The sequence below is a fragment of the Periplaneta americana genome, chromosome 2 (assembly GCF_040183065.1).
Source record: "Periplaneta americana isolate PAMFEO1 chromosome 2, P.americana_PAMFEO1_priV1, whole genome shotgun sequence".
NCBI classification, from domain to species: domain Eukaryota; kingdom Metazoa; phylum Arthropoda; class Insecta; order Blattodea; family Blattidae; genus Periplaneta; species Periplaneta americana.
Window position 1 is genome coordinate 79,511,640 of NC_091118.1, and position 14,040 is coordinate 79,525,679.

Sequence of the window (14,040 nt, forward strand, 5' to 3'; positions counted from 1 at the left end):
ATACTAAACTGTGGTTGACAACTCAACTGTGCAGGAACCGCTAAATTGCTATATTGTCAATGTAAAATTATATTATTTTGCCGCTGTGAGTGCTAAAAATACCCGCTAAATCCCTATATCAGGAATACAAATTTCATAAATTTTACCCGCTAAACTAACGCCGAAAAACGCTAGATCTAGCGGGAAAACCGCTGAATTGGCAACACTGCTGGCAGTGCATGAGATGGCCGCGCATGCGCAGTTAACAATCTCACAACCTGCTCTTGGTCATCTCATACGCCTTTTTTTATGTTTAATATTGGTCGACCAGCAAACTTGCTATACAGACCACTGTTCAATTATGGAATATCACATGCAGAATATCATGCTGAGGTTGGCTCTAAAGGCTCCTCTAATTAATTTAAATTAATTAATTAAACATTTATGTGAATAAAAATGTGATGATTTTCTGTGTTAAATTTATGAAGAGTCGTCAGTAGCACTAAGAAGGATGTCTTGAGGGAGTTTCCTTTTAAGTCTAGATGGCTGACAAGATCTTGCTCCAATGTTGTATGTCACAGCTCCAGGAACACCAGGAAGCTTGTTGAAGAAAGATTTTGACATTGAATGGATGTACTGTTCTAGTGGAAGAATTCCCAATTCTTGATGCAGTTGTTGATTTCTTACAAACCAGGGGGCATTTGTTGCAGTACGCAGGAACTTGTTCTGGAGAACTTGTAGGCGATGCATGTGTGTCTTATTTGCTGTCCCCCACACTGGCGCTGCATAAGTTAAAAGAGGTCGTACAAGCGAGGTGTAGAGTAGCATTGAACAGTCCAATCCAATTTTTGAACGTCTATTAACCAAAGGGTATAATTTTCGAATTCCAGAAGAGGTTAGTGTAGCAATCAACGAGTTAGAAAGAGAAAGATATAGAGTGGTCATTGCGACGCCATGTTTGAAGAAAATTGAACGACCGTCGGTAATGGACTTATGCGCCCAAAACAAAGTGGGCGTGGTGATAACTGACATTAGAATCGTCAGCTGTCTTAATTTATTTTGCATAAATCAGTTAAACTGAAGTGGAAAAACCTAGTATTTCGTCAAATACGTGCTAGGAACTTAATCTAAACTTATGTACGCTAAATTTAAAACACTTGAGCTATTCCTAGAAGGAATGCTTAAAAGAATAACCTAAGCAAAATGGTCATGCAGTATGACAGGAAGTCCTAGCAAATATACTGAAGAAAATGTTAATATTCCTAGGTTCTTTTAAATGCGACTTGCAAGATTGCCTATAAAATGAACGAGTATGTTTCGGATGATTTTATTAAATTGTTTTCCCAGTCTCTACACGTTGCAAAACTATTTACTATACCATAAGATATAGAATGAAAGTAGGCCCTATCTGTAGTAAATAACCTTTACCTCCAAGCTTGTAACGTGGGTGAAACATGATAAAACTCGCTTTCAGTTTTTTGTTACAGTAAAGTATAATTATTATCGAAGTGTGAACGTGAGGCCAACAGCCGGCTGGTCTGTCTGAGCCTTTCAAGGCCTGTGGCACCACAGATAATTATTAGTGTATAATTGAGCACCCACGTACTATAATGGGGTAAGTAGTTACGAAAATATATATTCATACTTACCCCATTATTGCACGTGGGTGCTCAATTATGTTCTTTCATGTCCTTCCAGTCAAAATACTAACAACAATACGACCTACCCCAGAGTTTTGCGTTATTTTGGATGCGAGTGTCGAAATACAATTTTAATATTTGATTGCTATTACTAGGTTTGAAACGGAATTGTAGCGGTTTTATCCGTATTTAGTTTAACTTTATTACTAGTGAACCATTTATTTGATTAATCGTTTGTCTTCGAAATAGGCCTACTTCTTATAAGCTACAGCTCATCGTCTTCTTGTATAAGCAGTAAGGACAGAAGGCGCAGAAATAAAGGATGCCGGTGTCGAAATACAGTTTTAATATTGTATTGCTATTTGTTTTTCACTGGGTCTGAAACGGAATTGTATTGATTTTATCCGTATCTAGTTTAAGTACATTACCAGTGAACCATTTATTTTGTTTATGCCGGGCGTTGTTACACATTTATGCATGAAAAAATGCTGCTAATTAACAAAACTATGGACTTAACTTCATAAAATTTACATGAAATATGATATATCAGTTGTCTTTTTCCTTTTGACATTGCAGCTATATGCAGCACACACAACAGGCATGTTTTTTCTTCGTTTTTTGTGCTTCTTACCTCCGTTATACAACATTGTAAGCAGACGAATTTTTACAAAGGTGGGCGCTTAGCTCAGATCTGCCGTGTTTCGCGGTGGCCCGCAAAGAGCGCTGTCCAAGACAACATGACACGAGACGATAAAAGTCACCCTCGGCTCTCTTTTTGCGCATGCGCCATCGGTGTAGTATTTCCGCTTCCGGTGTGATGCTGGGCCTCGTTGTAAGCATAAAAATTGTTTTATTCACCGCATTCTAGATTCACCTTCGTTACGATCATATATTAATTTACATTTCGGTGATACAAGTTACGTAATTATAATAATAGTGCATTGCTAGATTTCACAATTATTACTCCAGCTCCTGTTATCCAAGTCAAACGTTATTTTCGTATAATTGTATTCCAGAATATTTCCTCATAAGTCTTGATAGGCTATATGTATTAAGAGTTAATTTTTGGTGGTAGTATTGATATTAAACTTGGCTAACACAATATTCCATCTACAACTTCAGAGGGGCGGCAAGAACTAGCGCTGAGGTAGTTCTGGATATTTCAACTGTAAACCAACTTACGAATCTCGTGATATGCAAATAAATATCACCAAACGTAGGTGCCAACTTCAGAGGGGCTGCAAGACACTTTGTGTCCAAATTTATAAAACCAGGGGCAACACATCCAGTAAAATTAAGAGTGATCTCAACCTTGTTAACAATTGGAAGAGATATTCCTATGTAAATAAAGCGGCGAAACTAGCGCTGAAATAGTTCTGGTGATTTCGGAAGTGAAAATTGTTGAATTTATAAGGGTTTCTTTTTATGTAGATACAGTTGATCGTATATGCATCATAGACAAATATATGCATGGCGTAACAAAACCCTAAACTAACCAAATCTAACCTGTCACAGATTCGTATATGCAATATGTATATAAGCGGGGAACTACTTCAGCACTAGTTTAGCCAAAAATTGAATTAATTTGTTTGAAAGATGAAGTAGGTTATAGGCCAAAGATTATTATTTGAACTCTATAGAGAGTAGTGGTTTGGTTCGACTGGAACATCTCGGAAAAAAGAAGATATATATATATATATATATATATATATATATATATATATATAATTATTATTATTACCGGTATAGACCTATATTCATTATTATTTATTATTCCACAGTTGAGTAACAAAATGGACAAGGAACCATCCAAAAGAACAAATCGGGACACCCTTAGAACAATAGCATTTTAAATATCATGGTAAATTAGGAAACATACCACTAACTTTATGAGTTCCTGTAGGCCCTAAATGTTTTTATCCATCTAAACCACTGATAGAGGAGGTCAGCTGTCGAACATGTTAGTAAAGCAATTCACAATGCCGCTATCGTTCCTGAATTTGAGATCGGTGAATCTTCACACATGCAACAGAGTGACTCCACTTCTCTATCCATGATCCACATTTTTGTAGTTCAGTTCAAATCTATGAACTATTGGGATCGAACAGTAATGGTCCTAAGACTTACCAAGCGGAAATAACACAGAGCTAACAGTTAATTAACAGTGTATGGTAATTATGTAGTAATAATCGGCCAGGCCTCCATATCCCCGCAATAGAGGTCCAGGGCACCTTCGTTATCATATGTATTTTCTTTTATTAAATTTCGTTTGTATATGTATGATTAACTTGTCATCCAGTATCCACTTTACACCCTGGATCTCTGTTGTAGTAAGATGATGGCCTGGCCGATACGACCTGTCGATGGTTTGTTTCTACACAATTATTAAAATATATGTATATACTTGGTAATGTATCTATCCTGGATCTCTATTACGGGAAGATGGCCTGGCTGGTGATTACTACTTAATTACCCAAAATTTAAAACTAACCATTATCAACACTCGTTTTTAGGTTGATTTTTTTTTTGTTATGATCGTCGTCGTAGGTGTGTGTTCGTTAATTGATTAGCAACGGCTATATAACTACTGATAATGGATAAATGCTTAATAAAGAAAATTGTCCCCATTGAAAGTGCAGTGAACGGGAATACAATGATAAATTGGGTTATATTAATGACAGTGAAACTAATGGCTCATCGTCGGGTGGCGATCAAAACCTTGTAATTCCAAAACTGGAAATTTTACAAGAGAAAGATATAATATTACTGATACGATATCATGTTCACTGCTCTATTTTATGTACATGTCTTAAATGTCTGTTTAAATTCGACTGCTTACTAAATATGGTACTGCAATGTTTGCATACCACAGGCATTATTACAGAAGTTTGAAAACTAATCCATCAATCTCGAATGAAAGTAAAAGAAATCCAGTTCACAATTACTGCGGTAAATAAAACATTTTTATGCTTACAACGGGGCTCAGCGTCACACCGGAAGCGGAATTTCTTCACCGATAGCGCATGCGCAATAAAGGGAGCCGAGGGTGACTTCTATCGTCTCGTCAACATGACCACTCTATAGTCTTCTCTTTCTAACTCGTTTGTAGCAATGCGAGTTATATGGGCATTCCATGTAAAACCTGGTTCAGACCATAGACAAATAAAGTTTCTGTGATGGATTCCAAGGTGGATACGCTGATGGCTGTCCTGCGTGGTCACTTGCTGGCTCCCGTGTTGGCTACGGTGACTGTAGTTGTTCACACGGTGCTGGCTCTTTTCACAGTTAAAATTGGAAAATCATGTGCTATTTATCTGTTGCCAACACTTATGGTCAAAAAGAAACTAAACCGTGAGTGGAAAACAACTAAAGTCCTACATTATCAGTAGTAAATGTCGTAATAAAGTAATTAAGCCATAAGTGCAAAACAACTAAAGTCCGATATAGTTGTTGTTTCTTAGAAACTAAAGAATATAAAAAAGCAGGTTTAGTTGTAAAACAAGGAACACGGCGACATTGTTTCAGAGGTGATATTATATGATCATCTTTGGTTTCCAGCCTGTAAACCATCACGAAAAATAGCAAGGAACCTACCCTCGAAATCCAGCAAGCTAGCCATCCACGGAGCCACCAGAGCGGATTACTTCCGGCGAGTGACCACGCAGGCAACCCATCAGCGGAGCCACCTTAGAATCCATCACAGAAACACGCACCCTCTGAACCGGGCTTAAGTTTCGTGTCTAATAATATTCCCAAATATTTGACAGCTTCTTGACTAGCCTTCAGACTACCAAGCTCTAAGACCAACACCAACTACCAAGCGGGGTCAGTCAAGACCCCGAGGAGAAATTGCTTGATAAAGAACAATGAAAACGATATGTAATAAAATAATTTAATAAAATTATAAATATAGTGCATTTTGAAAATAGAACATATTTAATCAATGAGTTCGGAAACAATGTAAGTCCAATTGCACCCTGAAATTTCCTTCCCTAGTACATTTTTTCATATTTCGAATTCATGCATTCAAGTTTTTCACAGTTTCTTCCGTGAGTTCAAATTAAATGTTCAAACTAATTAAGGGCAATTATACTTTTGACAATACAAGCAAAAATGTTCACAAAAAAATAAAAAGTGTGTACAACTAACAGAAAGAAGTTATGCAACAAATTTCACATATGAAGTCTAGTTCACATTTTCACTGCATGGAAGACACACTGGTTTGGTTATTTGCTTTATATGGCTTTCGCACATGCATTTTTTTATACATTTCACAGGCTTCACTAGCATTCCTGTCAGTTTTTCTAAGGCACAACTGACATCGGCTTTTTTGTAGCTTGATTGGAGGTTCACCATCTTGTATTCCCATAGCCTCTGGCTCAGGAAAAAGGTAATATCTGATTGCAGTTATTGCTGGTTTATGAAATCCTGTGGGATGCTGAAGTCGTCGTTTCACTTTCGGAATAATCGACACCTTCCCAAATTGGAGCAGAAAGTTCCTTTTTCTGTGCGTAGAACTTGACTGAAGATGTGGATTATTCACCTTCCATACAATATAAGCATTGAGACACCCAATGTCGACAATGTTCAGGAATAAGACATAAGGTCATCGTCTTCTGGTTGTTTTCACAGAATATTCATTTACCATTTTATCCATAGACTGCTCTTGTTTGAGAGTAACGTAAAATCAGTTCTTCTCTATGGCAGTGAGACATGGAAAGTGACAAAATACCTCACTCAAACTCCAAACATTGTGAATCGTTGTTTACGCAACATATTGGGGGTATGGTGGCCGAACGTCATTTCCGATACATTACTTTGGAAGAAGATGCAACAGACGCCCATTGATTTGAAGATAAAAAGAAGAAAATGGTGCTGGATTGGACACACCCTGAGACGCCCAGAAGGAAACATTGATAAAGAACCATTCGAATGGAATTCTCAGAGGAGTAAGAGAAGAGGAAGATCCAGGATAACATGGCGGCGGTTTGTTCAAGAAGAAGCTCAAAATTTAGGGAAGAACTGGAGAGAAGTGAAGGCCTTGGCCGCAAATAGGTCAAAATGCCACTCTTTTATTGTGGCCCTATGCTTCCCATAGGGAGACGCAGGACATTGAATGTATGTATTTTGTCCATAGTATCGACAACCCCCCTTTTACGGCTAGGCAACAATACCTTGAGTATTCCTTGCCTATTCTTTCTCATTGTTCCACACAGTGTCAAATATTTCTTGTAAAGTTCACTTGCACGTGGAATAGATGTAAGAAAGAATATCTGTCGTAATGCCGTATCCTCCTTGTAGGCAGCTGGTTAGATCAAACACTACTCTTTGACATTGATTTTTTCAGAAGCAGCCCCTTCTTTTCCAGTGTACACCTATAAGTTTATTGCGTAACTACATCAACCAGGGCCCAAATTTTCATTTCATACTTACCAGCTTTTTTCTTCATATAAACAATGAAAGGGCAGCGTCCTCGGAAAGTTGTTCAGCTACAATCCTAATTCACATCTTACAGTAGATGGACTTACAGTGGTCGACAAACAATCTGAAGACATCTTTGATATCAAGCAATTTATCATTTCGTCTCTTGTACTAGTGTCATCAAATGTGATGAATGTCGATAAATGCTGAAATAGAGTTTGAGATATTGCAGCAAGAAATGTCTCTTTTGTACATGGGATCTGTAGCTCATAAGTACTCTATTACTCCCGTTTAGCTTTCAAAACACTCATGGTTATCAAAAATGCATACATTTCATCGCCATCTGTTGGCAGCCTTGTCTCTGTTTTTCTGGATTCTTTGTATTTCATTCTTCATGAAAATCCTGTTCCTTTTTATTAGTACAGTCTACTGTAATTTTTAAAATACTATCACCAAAAATATCTTGAAAGCATCATTCATTGTCTGAATTCTCTGAGATGCACATGTAAGCTCCGGAGGCACTCCAACAATATATTAAAACTGTTCGTCGCGTGGCTTTTGGTGAAGTTTTAGACCAAGACACTCCATTTTTACTCGTATCATTTTCATCAATCTCCATATCATCATTTTCATATTCACCAACATCATCATCGGTATCACTATTTTCTATTTCATCTGCTACTTCTTCAACCTCTTATATTAGTCTCTTCTAATTCTGACAGATCAACTACTTCTTCATTTTCACTTTCATTGTCACTCTGTATCCTATGAGTCACTTCAACAACATGTTCCTGATTATGTATGTCATATATTTCCTGTCCTGCGCCGTAGCGTCTTGGTCTAAGGCATCCCGCCAAGGACTCGCGTTACTGAATGCGCGCTGGTCCAAGTCCTCATGGGGAAAGAAATTTTCTCATGAAATTTCGGCCAGTGTATGGGACCGGTGCCCACCAAGCATCGTGATGCACTTGGGGAGCTACGATAGGTAGTGAAAATCCAGTTTCGCAAACCAGCTATAACGGCTGGGAGGATCATCGTGCTAACCACACGATACCTCCATTCTGGCTGGATGATCGTCCACCTATGCTTCGGTATGTGGACGTGAGGCCAGCAGCAGGCTAGTGGGTCTTGGCTCTGCAAAGAGCTGTAGCGCCATGGATTTATATATTCCTTCCTGACATTTTTATGTATCAAGAAGAGTAAGTGTGCATAACTCAATCTAAACCAATAATCTATTCAAATAAAAGGGAAGACAAATTCCCAACAGCAAGGGACAAACAATTTTAGATGCCTGAAATGCTTACTAACAACAACAATGGGAAAAGAAAATAAACTGGTGACGAAAGTTTTGTACAACACAAACTACCAAGAGGGGTCAACAGAGACCTCATTGAATAAAAATAAATATTATTCTCTCAGAGACGGAACATTTATGTAACCAACATGACAGACATGACGTGATAAACAAATCTGACAATAACAAGAAGTATCAATGTACAGAGATACCGTTTTCATATTAAAATAATAAAAAAATTTCCTTTGGGGTCTCTTCTGACCCCGCTTGGTAGTCCGAAGGCTAGAGAGCCATTTAACTTTTTCATTTAGAAGAACCAAAGGAGGTGGATTATGAATAGGCCTTAAAAAGAAGATTTTAGCTTCTGTCTTGGTAATGTTGAGTCGTAATCTCCAGTCAGAGAACCATTTAGACAGCTCCTGTAAGGATGTCTGAAGAGTGCTGATTGCAGTATTTAGGTTACTATGAGAATAAAAGAGAACTGTATCGTCAGCATACATAGCTATGTGTGACGGTTGTAAACATGGAATGTCATATGTGAAGATATTGAAGAGAAGTGGTGACAGTATAGATCCTTGTGGTACTCCGGCTAAAACTGGACGAAGCGTTGATTTAATGCCATCTATACGTACTGAGAACTGACGCTCAGATGAAAAACTTTTCACGATGCGTGTGAGATAGTCAGGAAAACCAATTCTATATAATTTTATCATTAAACCATCATGCCAAACAGTATCAAGTGCTTGAGCAATATCCAGAAACACAGTGGCAGTATACTGTTTTTCTTCAAAGCCTTTTATAATGGATTCAGTGACTCTTTGCAGTTGGTGTGTTGTAGAATGTTTTGGACGAATGCCAAACTGAAAATCTGGTATTATCTTGTTTTGGAACGTAAATTTACAAATGTGATGATGAAAAACCTTCTCAAACAATTTCGATAGCGTGGGCAGTAAGCTAATAGGTCGGTAACTTGATGGCAAGTGCTTAGGTTTGTTAGGCTTATGAAAAACAATGATTTCAGCAAGCTTCCAGGCTCGAGGAAAGTACCAATTAAAAGGGCAGCATTGAAAATTATCGTCAAGTAAGTAAGAGCTTTATTAGTGAGCTTCTTTAGTACAATGTTGGGTATAAGATCATGGCCTGGAGATTTTTTATTTGGAAGCCTTTGAATGAAGTGAAACAATTCTTGTGGAGTAGTATAGGAAATTATCTCTGGGACAGTCGGTTTATTAATATTTTCTATAAGTTCTTCTTCAAATTCAGAGGTAGTCTGTTCATTTTTATTGTCGTTTGGGGTGAATACATGTTGGTAATGAGATGCAAGGAAGTTACATTTCGACTCTATGTCTGTGGCTGTTTGAGAGTCTAACCGAAGTGTCGGGATGACTGTTGGTTCACGTAGAATACGCTTTGTAGCGACGAGACGATAAAAGTCACCCTCGGCTCTCTTTTTGCGCATGCGCCATCGGTGTAGTATTTCCGTTTCCGGTGTGATGCTGGGCCTCGTAAGCATAAAAATTGTTTTATTCACCGCATTCTAGATTCACCTTCGTCACGATCATATATTATTTACATATCGGTGATACAAGTTACGTAATTATAATAATAGTGCATTGATAGATTTCACAATTATTACTCCAGCTCCTGTTATCCAAGTCAAACCTTATTTTCGTATAATTGTATTCCAGAATATTTCCTCATAAGTCTTGATAGGCTATATGTATTAAGAGTTAATTTCTGGTGGTAGTATTGATATTAAACTTGGCTAACACAATATTCCATCTACAACTTCAGAGGAGCGGCAAGAACTAGCGCTGAGGTAGTTCTGGATATTTCAATTGTAAACCAACTTACGAATCTCGTGATATGCAAATAAATATCACCAAACGTAGGTGCCAACTTCAGAGGGGCTGCAAGACACTTTGTGTCCAAATTTATAAAACCAGGGGCATCACATCCAGTAAAATTAAGAGTGATCTCAACCTTGTTAACAATTCGAAGAGATATTCCTATGTAAATAAAGCGGCGAAACTAGCGCTGAAGTAGTTCTGGTGATTTCGGAAGTGAAAATTGTTGAATTTATAAGGGTTTCTTTTTATGTAGATACAGTTGATCGTATATGCATCATAGACAAATATATGCATGGCGTAACAAAACCCTAAACTAACCAAATCTAACCTGTCACAGATTCGTATATGCAACATGTATATAAGCGGGGAATTACTTCAGCACTAGTTTAGCCAAAAATTGAATTAATTTGTTTGAAAGATGAAGTAGGTTATAGGCCAAAGATTATTATTTGAACTCTATAGAGAGTAGTGGTTTGGTTCGACTGGAACATCTCGGAAAAAAGAAGAGATATATATATATATTTTTTATTATTACCGGTATAGACCTATATTCATTATTATTTATTATTCCACAGTTGAGTAACAAAATGGACAAGGAACCAACCAAAAGAACAAATCGGGACACCCTTAGAACAATAGCATTTTAAATATCATGGTAAATTAGGAAACATACCACTAACTTTATGAGTTCCTGTTGGCCCTAAATGTTTTTATCCATCTAATCACTGATAGAGGAGGTCAGCTGTCGAACATGTTAGTAAAGCAATTCACAATGCCGCTATCTTTCCTGAATTTGAGATCGGTGAATCTTCACACACGCAACAGAGTGACTCCACATCTTTATCCATGATCCACATTTTTGTAGTTCAGTTCAAATCTATGAACTATTGGGATCGAACAGTAATGGTCCTAAGTCTTACCAAGCGGAAATAACACAGAGCTAACAGTTAATTAACAGTGTATGGTAATTATGTAGTAATAATCGGCCAGGCCTCCATATTCCCGCAATAGAGGTCCAGGGCACCTTCGTTATCATATGTATTTTCTTTTATTAAATTTCGTTTGTATATGATTAACTTGTCATCCAGTATCCACTTTACACCCTGGATCTCTGTTGTAGTAAGATGATGGCCTGGCCGATATGACCTGTCGATGGTTTGTTTCTACACAATTATTAAAATATATGTGTATACTTGGTAATGTATCTATCCTGGATCTCTATTACGGGAAGATGGCCTGGCTGATGATTACTACTTAATTACCCAAAATTTAAAACTAACCATTATCAACACTCGTTTTTAGGTTGATTTTTTTTTGTTATGATCGTCGTCGTAGGTGTGTGCTCGTTAATTGATTAGCAACGGCTATATAACTACTGATAATGGATAAATGCTTAATAAAGAAAATTGTCCCCACTGAAAGTGCAGTGAACGGGAATACAATGATAAATTGGGTTATATTAATGACAGTGAAATTAATGGCTCATCGTCGGGTGGCGATCAAAACCTTGTAATTCCAAAACTGAAAATTTTACAAGAGAAAGATATAATATTACTGATACGATATCATGTTCACATGCTCTATTTTATGTACATGTCTTAAATGTCTGTTTAAATTCGACTGTTTACTAAATATGGTACTGCCATGTTTGCATACCACAGGCATTATTACAGAAGTTTGAAAACTAATCCATCAATCTCGAATGAAAGTAAAAGAAATCCAGTTCACAATTACTGCGGTAAATAAAACATTTTTATGCTTACAACGGGGCTCAGCGTCACACCGGAAGCGGAATTTCTTCACCAATAGCGCATGCGCAATAAAGGGAGCCGAGGGTGACTTTTATCGTCTCGTTTTGTAGCGTACCAAAGAGTATTATCAGCTTCAGATAGAGATGATAAGTAAGACTGATATGACTGCAGGCGATGTTGTTCAAGATTTGTCTTGCCTCTCTCGTTGCCATTGTCTACGAATACGATGTTTTTCCTTAATTAATTGGAGTATGGAAGATGGTAAGTAGTAGGGCATTAATGGCCGCTTGGAGCACATTGTGGAATACTTTACACATGAGCATATTGTGTCCGTAAAATGTTGAACATCATTGTCAATTACTGTTGCTGTTAGTGGATGATATTCTGTGACTAACATTGAGTCTAGAGTCAACTGAAATTTATCCCAATCGACAAAACCATTAATAAGGCGTTGCACTTTAGGTGTTACATTAGGAGACAAGTGGAAAGTAATCAACACTGGACATTGATTAGAATCAAGTGCTGTTAATGATGAAATATAAGTTGGTAAATGCATATTCTTTTGAATTCCGATGTCAAGAATATCGGGAAGATTGGCGGGATTATATGGATAGTGTGTTGGTTCCAAAGACGTTATATAGTTGGTTCAGTTGGTGCGAGAATATGGAGACTAAAGCCTGATTCAGACGGTGCGTGTTTGTGTGATGGATTCCAAGGTGGCTAGCAGGCTGGGTGCCGTGGTGGCTACGGTGCTGGGTTCCGTGGTGGCTGCGGTGATGGTTTTCGTTCACACGGAGCGAGCTGCCTTGCATGCTGGATCCAAAGAGTTTGAAGTATTACAAACTCTTTGGCTGGATCCCAGTTCGGAAGTTGGAGATGCTGCTGGCGCGGTACGATTTGTAAACATCAAATATGGGAGCTGTATGTGAAGCTGTACGAAGAAGACGTTTAGCAGCTAGCTTTTGCTAGCTTTGAACGCTGAGGAGACGGATCAAATTAAAAAGAGTAGAATGTGGAGCCGAAAATGGTTACTGCGTAGAAATGCGGGCCAAGATATCTTAACAATGCTGTTTGTATAGCATATAAACATGTTTCTTCTCTGTACGCCTCAATTGAAGTTCTGACTTGATCTTTGATCCTACCGTAGGAATTCATAATCAAAATTTTCGACTTGCTCTTAAGGGGAGAGGATGGCATTTTTCAAAACTTTTTTCCTATTTGATGTAAATTATTAATTTTTTGTATGTAGAGAGCTCATAGCTGTGGCAACTCAACCAAAAAAAATATTTAATATATATATATATATATATATATATATATATATATATATATATATATATATATATATATATACATACCCAATGCAGGATTGTACTAAAACCGATATATCTAAACCGTTTTTAAAGATAGATTCAAACAGTGTTTGCAATGTAAGTATTTGTAAAAGTATGTTCTACAAACTGTCTGTAACAGAATTTTTATATTAATCCTTACATTGGTAATATAAACAATTAAAATTTAATAACAATTTTCTGATTTCCTTTCTTGCAAACAAACGCACGTATTTCTAAAATGAAATCAATTAACAAAATTCTGTTACACAGGAAAGTTTCCTAATAGTCTAAAGAATGTGTGTTCTAAATATCATGCATGTATCTTTAATAGTTCAGAAATTATATTCATTTTGTCTGGCAATGTAGCAAAAAAAAAAAATGAAGTTACTGGAAACCAATAAAAGCGGGCGTGTGATTTAAAAATCCATAGCGCAGGAAGTTTAAAAATGACGTCTCAACATCCGATAAGGGCACAAATACCCACAAAAAATTGTTATGCAATGTATTCCACACATATCAAAGGGTATTTTAAAGAAAAAAAACTGTTTTTTTTTATTTAATTTACCGGAAACAACAATAAAAGTTGGCGAGTGATTTAAAAATCCGTAATGCAGGAAGTTTAAAAATGGCGATCCACACATATCAGAGTATTTTAAAGAATATATATTTTCCTTTAATTTAGTAATTTTTCATCAAAATACCATCCTCTCCCCTTAAAATAGTAGCTTCTGCAACCTTCCCGAGGTTGTTCCACACCTTGGAATCCATCAC

General features: G+C 37.1%; 1 protein-coding gene across 1 annotated transcript in view; it reads left to right on the plus strand.

The window, feature by feature from the left end:
* Nucleotides 1-5,429, plus strand: part of LOC138694369 (calcium and integrin-binding protein 1-like) — a 126,776-nt gene extending 121,347 nt beyond the window's left edge. The window contains exon 6 of the mRNA XM_069818038.1: nt 5,178-5,429. Coding sequence (XP_069674139.1) covers nt 5,178-5,184 — 7 coding nt within the window. The 3' untranslated portion in view covers nt 5,185-5,429. The remainder of the gene's footprint in view (nt 1-5,177) is intronic.
* Nucleotides 5,430-14,040: the final 8,611 nt, after the last annotated feature.